Source organism: Rhagoletis zephyria, unplaced genomic scaffold, assembly GCF_001687245.7.
Source record: "Rhagoletis zephyria isolate East Lansing unplaced genomic scaffold, Rhagoletis_zephyria_1.1 Rzeph_scaffold_02542, whole genome shotgun sequence".
In the NCBI taxonomy this organism is placed as follows: domain Eukaryota; kingdom Metazoa; phylum Arthropoda; class Insecta; order Diptera; family Tephritidae; genus Rhagoletis; species Rhagoletis zephyria.
This window is the reverse complement of record NW_016159626.1, coordinates 42515-54604: the sequence shown is the minus strand read 5'-3', so window position 1 is coordinate 54604 and position 12090 is coordinate 42515. Positions and strand designations below refer to the sequence as shown.

General features: G+C 33.6%; 2 protein-coding genes across 4 annotated transcripts in view; one reads left to right on the top strand and one right to left on the bottom strand.

Annotated features, from left to right (window-relative positions):
* Ca-Ma2d (Ca[2+] channel Muscle-specific alpha2/delta subunit) overlaps nucleotides 1–4365 on the top strand; it is a 28448-nt gene extending 24083 nt beyond the window's left edge. The window contains exons 11-12 of the mRNA XM_017621668.1: nucleotides 1783–1826; nucleotides 1967–4365. Coding sequence (XP_017477157.1) covers nucleotides 1783–1826; nucleotides 1967–2074 — 152 coding nt within the window. The 3' untranslated portion in view covers nucleotides 2075–4365. The remainder of the gene's footprint in view (nucleotides 1–1782; nucleotides 1827–1966) is intronic.
* A 1674-nt stretch (nucleotides 4366–6039) lies between these two features.
* On the bottom strand, nucleotides 6040–10882 carry MICU1 (Mitochondrial calcium uptake 1). Of its 3 annotated transcripts, none has more exons than XM_017621664.1 (9): nucleotides 10787–10882; nucleotides 10450–10721; nucleotides 10196–10376; nucleotides 9632–9791; nucleotides 9000–9037; nucleotides 7826–7940; nucleotides 7598–7758; nucleotides 6495–6954; nucleotides 6040–6418 (listed from the first exon to the last, which is right to left on the bottom strand). In XM_017621664.1, exons 2-9 carry the CDS (start codon nucleotides 10710–10712, stop codon nucleotides 6264–6266), a joined length of 1533 nt encoding a protein of 510 aa, XP_017477153.1. In that variant the 5' UTR covers nucleotides 10713–10721; nucleotides 10787–10882; the 3' UTR covers nucleotides 6040–6263. The 3 variants fall into 3 exon arrangements, with proteins under 3 accessions (XP_017477153.1, XP_017477152.1, XP_017477154.1); XM_017621663.1 differs by lacking the exon at nucleotides 9632–9791 and adding an exon at nucleotides 9170–9332; XM_017621665.1 differs by lacking the exon at nucleotides 10787–10882 and adding an exon at nucleotides 9170–9332 and having other exon boundaries at nucleotides 10450–10680.
* Between the last annotated feature and the right edge of the window lie 1208 nt (nucleotides 10883–12090).

The following is a 12090-nucleotide window of genomic DNA, read 5'->3' as shown; positions in this document are numbered from 1 at the left end:
AAAAAAAAAAAATATATAAAAAATATATAGAAAAATTTATAAAAATATATAAAAAATATTAAAAATATATAAAAATATATAAAAAAATATAACAAATATATAAAAAAAATTAAAAATAAAAAAACAAAAAATATTAAAAAATATATATAAAAAATAAAGAAATATAAAAAAATAAAAAAATTTTAAAAATAGATAGAAAAATATAGAAATATATAAAGAAATATAAAAATAAAAATAAAATATATAATAAATATAAAAAAATTTTCAAAATATAAAAAATATTTAATATCATTAAAAAAATATAAATACAAGTAATTTTTAGCAAAAAAAAAACCGACTTCAACTCTCATATAAAAAAAAAATATATATATATATATCTCATGATCCGCTGATCGGATCTTAACCAGATTAGTATGGGACCACCTCTGAGACACTACCTTTCCGATGCAAAAAGAATTATCGACATCGGTTGACGTGGTCCAAAGTTATGCGGTAACATACATAAAAAAAAAAATAAATAAATATTCCTCCTTTTTTGGAAGCCGGTTAAAAAGTAATAACGCTGTTGTGAACACCCCAAGAGAATCGATTTAGAGGCAGAACGCTCTTATGTGCGGAGTAATATTTTGAGTGGCATGGGAACGTGAGGTAAATATTGAGGCGAAAAAACTGAGTTGTACTAAAGATAAACTTAGTTAAGAAGACGAAAGAGCTGAGTTGCATTAAAGATAAACTTAGCTCCGCACTCTGCCTTAGAATACAATACTCAAAAAAATTAAGGGAGGTTTTTAAAAAAAATCATAAGAAAGCTAAATAAACAGGCTATCTGATCCAAATTGCGGCCTAACTGTGCACATTTTTTTTCACGCCCACGGACCAAAAAAAAATTCCAAAATAATTTGTTTGGGTTATCTGTAAAGATTGCCTGGGAACCTTAGCCCCTAAAACTTTTCAGCCAAGAAATCTGAAAGTTAGAATCTTAAAGCTTTAAAATCTTTTTTTATCAATTTTCTAAAGACCATAATTTTTCACCGAAATACAGCCTTTCGAAAATCGCCGAAAAAATCGCAATTTTTTTGGCTGCCTTAATTTCAATCAAATAAATTTTTTGGACCCCCACTTGCAACTGTTACTTGCCACTTTTCGTGCGGTCCCGCGCTTCCGCAGTAAATCTATTATTTACATTTATGGTTCCTGATTAACTATAATATTTATTGGTGATCACTTCTTCAATAAATTAGAATAGAGAAAAAAGTCATCTGACTTCCAACTAAGTAAGAGATAACTGTCAAATGCGAAACTGAGAGTGAGTGCAAAACTGTAACATCTGTCTTAATTTACATTTTTGTCTGCTGGGTTTTTTATTGTTGTTGTATTGACTTCAAATCGGTATGAGAGAGGGAGTAGGGATGTACCAACAAGAATATAAAACAAAAGTATGAAAGTCGTTAGAACTTCGAAATATAGCGATGGCTGAAATAAAAAGCGTTACACCATGTTACAGTCAGTTTTGCTCGTCACTGTATGTTCATATGTATTTAATGAAAGAATGCTTTATTGATTTTTTTTATAATGTCCTTCTCGATACAAGAAAAATGGGAGGAAGCTATCAATTCGTCGGAATATATTTTCATGTATATTACCGGATAATTTCGTTTACATCCGATCATATGATCATATAGAAACTAACAGTACCCCTAAATTTGTATATGAGCAATGAAGTCAGTTGTGTTTTCCTTTAAAAATTACTTGTATTCGGTCGTTTTTTTTTTCTCTGTGTAGTGAAACAAATTTTTAATATATTGACAAAATGTTACATTGCTGCTGTGCGTACCGGCAATTTCGATGCATCTCATAGCTGTCAAAAATTTGCTATCAAGAGCACTTTACTATCAATTTGCACAAGCCCTCATTCATTTTTTTATATTTCAAATTTCTTTCATTTTATCTCTTTACTTTTTCACAGGAGGAACTGTACACATATTGTGGCGACGCGGCAGCCCTACGTTCGGACTTTGTAAATTTATTGATAACCATATTTATATTTTTAATAACGCGCTATTTACGCACTTAAATGTTTGTAAACATATTTTTTTTTTTAACTATCGAGCGGATGTACTTATTGTAAATAAAAATATTTTTAAAACTATAGCTAAAAAAAAAATGAAAAGACCGCGAAAAAATAAGAAGATGAGTAATATTATGTCGTACATCATTTAGCACAATCCTCCTTACTGTATTGACTACATAGAAATGCTCCTAGCGTTCTCTCTTATGTGACATATACCATGTAGACTTAAAACAGAAACGCCAAAAAAAGTACTAGAAAAACAAAAAAAGAATTGAAACAAAAACACTTGTCCCTTGTACTTATGTATTGTATGTACTATTAACATAGGACTAAATATTTGCAACCGAAGTTAACTTCATCTTCTGCTTTCCGACGATAATCAAGTTTTTAACAGACAACCACAAATTTTTTAAGCAATCATTTTCGAAAACCCCGGTACACATACATACATATGTATGCAAAATATTTAAAAAAGAAAAATTACACATACTGACACTCCCACTTAAAATGTACGTATAATAAAATTTACATATGTAGATTTGTATTTTTCCTGCGAATTTTTGTAAACTCTGCAGTAAACTTTTAAAAAAAAAAACGACAAAACAATTCTTTTGAGACAATGTAAACGTATTTGCCAAAACCAAATAAGTAAAATAAAAAAAAAATGTATGTATGTATATTAAAAAGAAAACTATTTGGTTAAATTTTGATAGAATTTTATAAAAGTTATTTACCCCCTAGTCGAATTCGTTGTTTAATTAGGCTTAGCCTTCAAGTTAACAGCAAAATCAAAAAAAAACAAAAACTGGTAAAAGCATATTAGTTCAAAGGAGTAGGTAAATGAGAAGTAAAGCATACGAAGGATAGTTAAGAGAGATAATAAATACTACTTTGTTATCGTTAATTTATAGCCTAAATATGCATACATACATATGTACATATACATAAGTGTGTATCACTACATGCATATGAATGTATTTTTATTTGTTAATGTACAATACTTATTTATGCGTTTTTATAGTAAAAAAATTACTCCTAACAATAATATATAGTTTATGTATAGAGAAATTTGTTTACATTCAAAAAAAAAAAAAAAACATAAAGAAACCTGCCTGTTTGTAACAATATTTTTTACGATACTCGAGGCGCAAAGCAACCTTAAAGGCGGTGAGAATTGTAAAGGAAATTGTGTGTGACACAGGGTTACCAAGAAACTATAAATCAGTTAAGTAGTTTCAGTAAAGTTTTCGTCGGTTTTCTTTATCGACCAAAATGTTTCGCAATGATTATTCATTCTTATTAAATGAAATGTACGCCTGGGCTTTTTATCTAATTTTTAGGTGACTCAAAAATTTTTCAACTCACTAAAAATATTATACCCAACAGTGACGGAGAATTCAGGAAAAATTGTTTCTTTGAATAAACAAATTGACTTGACCTTTCAAATGACCTTCAAGGGTAGGGGGTTTTCAATTTTTTTCTCTTTTTTGAACTGAAAATAGTATGCAGTGAACTTTTTAAAAATATCTAACCACACATTTTTGTTGCTCTTGCGTCAAGGAATCCATTTCCATGGTCGTAGGAACCGAGAAACGGATTTTATTTTTTTTTTTATGTAAAAAAAGGTAAAGAAAAGGACAAACAATCAAAATTTTTTAAGGTAATTTCAAAGGATAAGGTAAATTTTTTATCCAACGAAACTATTTTTCCTTAATTCTCCAACTCAAAAGCATTTAATGCTGTTGAAATTTTTCGCAAGCTGTTCTCGGAGATATTAGAATTATCACGAAAAAAGTTCAATCTCCACACTGTGCGCCCCCGACTACGACATTCTTCGTGTTTTTTCGAGCTGTCTATGTACAAGTTAAAGAACGTATCTGGAAATGTCCCTTAAAATTTGAGTAGTTCCATATTACTTTGATCGCCAGTTCTATTCTGCAATTACTCTCTAGGTTGATGATTCTGTTATGTTATTTTGATGAAGTTCGGTCAGAGGTAATTAATACCATGTTCTGACCGACAACGAAAACACTTTGAAAACGAGTTTTGGGATTGTGGGCTGAAGGCTGCTCACACCGGCTGTTAGTCTTTTCGTTGGCATTTCTTACATCTTTTGATTACAGTTTTGCTACACAAAAACAAAACCAAAATACTTTGCCTTCATTTTTTTTTTTCATTTACAACCTTCTACTTTCATTCTTATTTTATTTTGACCAGCCAATTAACAATAAATCCTAAATGGCATATTAAAGATGCTAAAATATGACTTCCACTTCGATAAATAATCGAAAAAACTAGTGAAGACGCCGATTGGAATGAGTGGAACGTAAGTTTTCATGTAGTTTGCAGCGAAAACTGGTTTTCGTTTGACAAATTTTACATGGACGAAAACAAGTTTTAGGTCGAAAACCAGTTTTAGCAACGAAAACTTGTTTTCGATGTCCGTCAGAACATGGTATAAGACCTGGGGGCTTCATTTTCCGAGATAGTATTACTTTTCCTTTTCATCAACCGGTTCCACCTAACACCTAGCGCATCACACCATATGTAGGTTATTACAAGTCGTTGGCATACCAGTGAAGCTTTTGTGGATCTAGATGTTTGTATCGGCGTGTTTCATCTATAATGTAAAATGCGGGTTATTTACTTTTGAAAACAAATACGACCAGCCCGAAGTTCAATGGATGTCTTTAAAATTTAGTGTCTAAATGCAACTGGCTACCAGGGAATTATTTTTACTACAACCTACAAACTAACATAGCAGCATCACATTTCCGCTGCAATTCTCAACCAAGTTACGCACAAATTTACATGAAAGGCTAATAAAAATGTTTTCTTCCGTCTTTTTTTTTTTTAATCTTTAAACTTAATGAACTTTCTATGGATACTAAGCTTTTGAGAAATTGATAGTACATTTTTTTACTTAATTTTGTAAACTGTATGAATATAACAAGCACTTGTTTCGACCAGAGCCTTATTAAAATGTATGTAAGGCATTAGATTACAAAGGACTGCATAACGCTAAGCGTTATAGGGTTACACTCTCGCAGCAACATGTCGTCCTTCAAAATTTCAATGAAACAACAAAACTAAATCCAAAAACAAAAAACTAACTGAGAAGGGAGAGAATTATGAATTAATTCAACAGATTGCCTTTAAATTTAAATGTAAATTTTAAAAATCGTAATTTATATTTATATGAATTTCTTACGATCATTAAGCGTTGTAAAATGAGAAATATTTATTTAAAAACAAAATAAGTACGTAATTATATTAGAAAGAGAGAGAGAGAGATATAATTAAATAAATTTGCGAAGAAATGAAGATCAAAAAACTTATTTCACCAACACTGTTAACTACTTAGTAATGCAAGTGAGCATAAATACTTGAAATAAAATGTATGCAAAAAATTAAAAAAAAAAAACTTTCTTTTAAAAAAAACAACTTACATATAATGTGTGTATGTAAACAGAAAACATAAATTTGTAAACCAATAATGAGTGCTACTTTATTTTTTAATTTTTAAGCGAAACTAAATGAAATGGAGAATATAATCTGTTGGTTGGCAAAGTTGACAGCAGAAGCCACTATAGGCAGATTAAAACGTTTTTAATTATAAAACAAATAAACACTAATAAAAGAAAACTTGTTTTTTTTTTAATTTTCAAAAAGATTTGCTAGAGAAGTGGGTCAAGCAAGGACGGCAACTGATTGCTATTTATATTTACATTTTTCTCAATTATTTTTCTTTAAAGTAATGATTTTATTTTTAACTTTCGGTCACGGTTGGTTGGAGAAATTTTACGATTCTATGCATTTTTCCTTAAATTCTTTGCTACGAGAAGAGGATTCTGCCTTAGGACTTCAAGCGGTTCACTTACTAAGATTTTGTGGAGGATAACAAAAAAAATACTTTATTTCTTCGTGGGTCTTGCATCTACAACAGTTTGCGTGTTAAAAAGCATTAAAAAAAACGGACACATTTTAACGCGTAGAACATTTTTATTAAATTAAATAAAAAATAAGTTGTAATGCTTAATAAATAGTAACAAAAACCAACAAGAACTGGCAGCTTAATTCGAGGGGAAGAAAAAGCGCCTGAAAGCTATACAAAGTTTATCCAAAATTGTGGTATTTTCTGGAAAACGCAGTCGTAGCACAATTTGCCAAATCACCAAAAAAAGTGTTTGCCTTAAAGATCCAGAAGCACTGGCTTTGTTTCCTTGGCACATTTTAACATTGAGCGCATCATTTTGATAAAGCCTGTATCCTTCGACTTTTCCAAGCCACGTTGCAAGCGATTCTTCATGACTGCTACAAATTCGCGGTTACTCAGTTGGTTGTCGTCTACATTAATGAAATTTAAAGAGAAAATTAGATAAGTAATACATACTTTAAATTGTAATTTCCAGTTTGTACTCACTGTCTTCGTCGAAAATGGTGAAAACCACATCAATTACGTGATCCCTTAGATCCACCATAGCTACAGTTTTGGCAACATGTTTCAGTGTTGCCTGATCAATGGACGCTCCCGCAATGTGATAGAACGTCAAGGCGGTGTCCACATCATTAATATTACTTAGAAAGTGAAAAAAATCTAGGTAATCCGCTTTGGAGATACCCAAAGCATTGTCTTTGAATTTACGCTTGACGCGCTTCAATTTACGCGACTTCTTTTTATGGGAGTATCCAGCATAGGCGACCAAAAGCTCAGCGAAATCAACCTCAGTGATGAGACCCTCGCTATTCGGATGTTTGCGCTCAAATTCGAGCGTTAAAATCTCACGCTGCAGCTGCGTTTGGAAGTGTATAAACTTTTGTATTGTCAACTTTTGATCCAAGTTCGGACCGAAGAAATAGTGGGTTAGAGCGGAGTTAACACCCTGTTAGGCGGGAGAAAATAATATTTTTTTTTTGCTGTTAGAATAACAAAAGTTTTCGCGCCAAATCTAAAAACCGAGTATGTATTTGCTTAGCTGATTTGATTAATGATTTTGGCGATGCAAATATGGTACAAAAGTGACATGACACCAAAGCAAAATGTAAGTTAAGCGAGATTAAAATAAGGAGTGTGATTGTGAGCTTGATACAAAATATCAGACGTAAGCGTGAATAAATATAGACATTGTGAGCGGAAAAGGAATGGTGATTTGCAAAATAATTAAAGAACAGTATACAGTTTGCCTGAGTATATACCTTCATGGGCTTTGTATTTAGTAGGTAGAGGTAAATTAGTTGGTGAATTTTGTGATTAAGACATTTGGTAGTGATGTGGGTGGCATTAGACGGTATTTACAAAAGATATAAGAAAGAGCAAAGATACAGAAAATATATATTTGACATATAGTAGATTCAACAGTAAAAGGCATGGTTGATACGCATGTACATATGTACATATAATCAATAACATAATCGTATGTATCTTCATAAACGAACATGTAGCACACAAACCTAGCAGAAGTATATACATATATAAAACGTAAAGGAATTTAAAATGCTCGAATAAAGTATTAATGCTCAACTTACCTTGAACGTATTGCCTGTGGCCGCATGATCACGATGTCTACTACCAATAGTCGATTGTTGGCGCACCAAATCAGCTACCATTTCAAATTCTTCGCTATCCACATCGCCGTCACCATTCAGATCGAACATTTGAAAGGCGATTTCAAAATGACGACGAGAGGCTGAAATTCGGAAATGAAAATTATTATTAGTAGGGATTTCCGATTGAGAGCAGAACGCTACACTCACTTGAAAGCACAGTCAGCAAGAATATATAGTCGGAGAAAGTAATTAAACCGTATGAGCCCAATTTATAGAATATACTGTCCTTGTCCAAATGCAACTTCAGACACTCAGCCACGTCCTGGCGTGAAAAAAAAAAATATATATATATATATGTGAATATTAGTTAAATCTAATTACAACCGAAACATACAATTCTCAAACATGTCAAAAAATCTTTAACAGCCACGACTTATTTTCTTAATTTCGATTTTCAACAGCAAAGGGAGCAAATTGTAAGGGCGTATAAGCACAAACGCGCGCAGACATGAGTACACGCATTGCATCGTTTTTTTTTTTTGGTAAAAAAAGTGCATTTAGTGTTAAAAGCATTGGATTAGTGCAAAAACATTTAGTTTTTATAAACAGTAGTAGCTTATTTCATTTTTTTCGTTTTTATTTTTTAACAATAATTTTATCACACAAGCCCAATTATACGAGCAGGTCTCTTATACGCGAAAAAAATTGTGCAACATGCAAAAAAATGCTTGTAATTTTTTGTCTAACGGCAAATAAAACTTATTTGTTAAAAGGAGGGGTAGAATTATCATTCATCTGTTCATTCACATATGCTGCAACGAGTATTAAATAATTCGTTTTCTTTTCTTTTATTTAGTAATGTGCTTGTCAAAGGGTTTTTAAAAAAATACCTCGCCTGCAACCTGTATGTAGAGAGCATGTTTTGGGTGTGGTGAGGAGAAAAAAGGAAATTGTGATATTAGAAAGAGGACAGAAATGTAAGGCAGTGTGTTTTCGCAAAATAATGCAGTAAATAATTTTAGAATAGTTTTTATAACATATGGAAGTATCGTGAGTATTTATTATAATTTAGGATTCTCCTATTTTAGATGAAGCGGGGAATATATTGTTTGTAAATAAGGAAAAGATAAATTAGCTTAATTTGATTTTGCTTTCAAGTATTTTCTTTTTTCATTTCATTTAAATTTTATTATTACATTAAATTTTATTTTTTATTTTAATATTATTTTGCTTGCCTTATTGGGTTTTTTTATTTAATTTAAAATTTTTTTGCTTTATTTTTATTTTATTTTGTTTCATAATTTTTTATCTATTCTCTCATTCGTTTTTTTAAACATAATTTATTTTTTGTTTTTTTTTTTTATATGGTAAATTTTCATACCTTAGGATCATAGCGCCGATACTGGTCCAGTCCCAAGCCTAAAAGAAAAATCAGTTATTATTACCAACTCTCAGTTAATGTACTAAAACAAAATTGAGAAATTTTTTCTCACATTATTCAAATTATCCTTAAAAATGTTATCATAATCTCACTTTTAATAATCAACATACCCTCTGGCTGTTTCATGCCTGGCGTCATGCTAGTTAGAAAATCTTGCGGTGTCATAAAAATCTCATAGCGATCATCAGTTGTTGGCACTTGTATAGTGGCAAAGTAACGAAAAACCTTGTCAGGTGTAGAAAATTGACGTATACGATTTTCGTATTCGATAATCTAGCCAGACATGAAATGAGGAATATTATTTATGCCCGCAAAAGTTAGCACATTTATCAATTTGGAACTTCAGGGAAAGGATTATCAAAGTATAGAGCACAGAAAAAAAGCAAGAAATAGTCGGAAACAAGTATTTACAACAAATTTAGAAATCAAAAAAACGAGTGCGGTGCACAATAAAATAAACAAAATGTACGTCTTACAGAGGTTCGAATATTTTAAGTTTTCCTGCATTATTTACGCCTAGCTACCGCATTATATCAAACATAATTGTTCATTCAACGCTTTTGGAAACATACCCTCTGGCTGTATAAGACCAGGATAAATTGAACGCAGAAAGTCATCAGGAGTCATGCACACTTCCGAAACTGTAGGTGTGGTAAGACGCACTGTGGCGAAATAGCGAAAGATTTTGTCCGGTGTTGAATAGGCACGTAGACGGTTTTCATATTCGATAATCTTCATTTTAGGTCAGGGTTTTCCAATCAGTTTATTTTTTTTTTGTTTTTGTGTATTCATGTCGTGCACATGTATGGTGATTTTCATGGACATAAATTGTGCATGTATGGTAATTTTATGGATAACAAAAAGGTTCATAACAATTCAAACACAGGTACATAGGTAACATGAAAATAAAAGAAAAGTAATAAAAATTAATCAGAGAAATTAGGGAAAAGTCTGCAAAGAAAATACATAGTAATAAAATAAGAATACTACTGTTAAAATGATTGCGGCAGGTGCTAGAAGAGAAAACAATTCTTTCAACAACTACAATAGTGAATATATTTACAACGTAATTCAAAGAAAAATAAAAAGTATGTATAAAGTGTTCAATCTTCTTACCAAGGCGCCTTGCTTCTTACCTTCCTTTCGCGGAAACCCATTTTATCTTTCTGCTCACGCTTTGGCTTAGCCAAATCAGGTTCGGAGCATTTACTGGACACTTTATCGTTATCCCAGTTTTCTTCTGGGGTTTCTTTAGTAGGAATATCTTTTTCTTTAGGTGCATCTGCGTCTACTTTGGGCATGATAGCACGCTTTATTCTAAAAGTTTAGAGAATTATACATAATTGTCAGTTAAAGTCTAAATCTCATATATGTAGGTGGTTATACATACTTCTTCCAGTCCAAAATCGTTATAATAAATAAAGTGCTAACAAAGGCGTGGAAGTATTTTGTTAGCCGAGGAGTTGGCTCTTCTTTGTGGCCAAACTTTTTATAGCACCGCACTCCGCACGCATTATTGGACGCAACTGGAAGCGTTGGCTGGACTAACAGTCCGCTGCACTGGCCACCACCAAGCAAAAGAGGTTTCAGCAGAAGTTGCTGTACTGTATTTCGCCTCCCCAAAGCGGCTCCACATTGACGCAGCAAGGACATGGTACGTACCTTAATAGAACGAAAGGAATTTTAATTTATTTATTTCGCATTTATAAAAAGTTTTGTGCTCGCACTTTTGTTCACTATAATGGAATTTATTTGATATATTGACTTTTTGGCACAATTTAATTATTTTCGCTTCCAGAAGATAGTATTTGCACAAACTCTGCTTCTGCCAGAATATGCCATTAACAATGAACTTATCAGCTGCTTGAAATTAGTGATGAAGAAAAAAGTTTCTGTAACCGGATAATATTTAACCACATTTGCTGTGGTATCCAGGGGTGTCGCTACCTCAGGCTCATGATCCAATTACACAAGATCTGACATGATGAAGCAAAAGAAACATGCAATTTTCTGGCATTCCCACGACAGCCGGTTCTACGTACCGGAATGACTCGGGTTTTACCCGACCAAGGGCTGTTGTTTCGGCGATCCAGCCCCGTTTAGGCCGGCGAAATCCATCAAACGTTGCTCGATTCTCCGTACTCTTCTGCTCAGGGCTGGCATAGAGTCAAACCCAGGGCCAGATATCTACACCTGCTGCGTATGCTAGAGACGACTGCATACAAACTCCACCTCGGTCAGGTGCAATGCCTGTGACGGGTGGAGTCACCTCCGTAACTGCTCGGGCCTACGTACGCACCGGTAATGGACCACGTCGTTCGTGGTCCCATGCAGTGCGAACCGGACCGCCTCTATGGCAAACCACCACCCGCCTGGGCAGAACACAATCAACACACCCACACTCTAATACAACACAACAATAGACACGCAAACAAACACAATAGCACCCACACACCGCCGCCGGCAACTCCTAGTCCCTCCGACAATCTGCTCTGTTTGTTAGTCCAGAATATACCGTAACGTGACATCAGTCAAGTGCCACTCTTTCCTCGACTAGTGCCACTTTAGGGCGTGCTCAGGACTTCGCAACAAGCGAGATTGGACGAGTGACTATGTCGGCACCGCGACGCCGCCAACCACCACCACAAGGCATCACAACGCGCACCACAATCTTTGGCACTCAAGCTTTTCAAATGATCGTAGGGGAATACATCTGGCTGAGCAGATAGACGATTCGACATCCTGCACAATGAACGACGACGCACCCACCAGGATTATGGGCAGCTGCTGCAGCTCGCCAGATCTAACAATTGTCAGCTGGTCTGATAAACAGCGTATCATGGCGACCTATGCGGACCCTAGCATCAGACGATCTGCCCATAGTCATCTCGATTGATAAACCTGCCGACTTTGCTTCCGTGGATCACCGGACTTATGTCAACTTTTCCAAAGCTGACTGGAAAGGCTTCACGGATGTTACTGAGGGCGCCTTCACTGCACTACCCATACCAACCGACGTTCATGTAGGTGA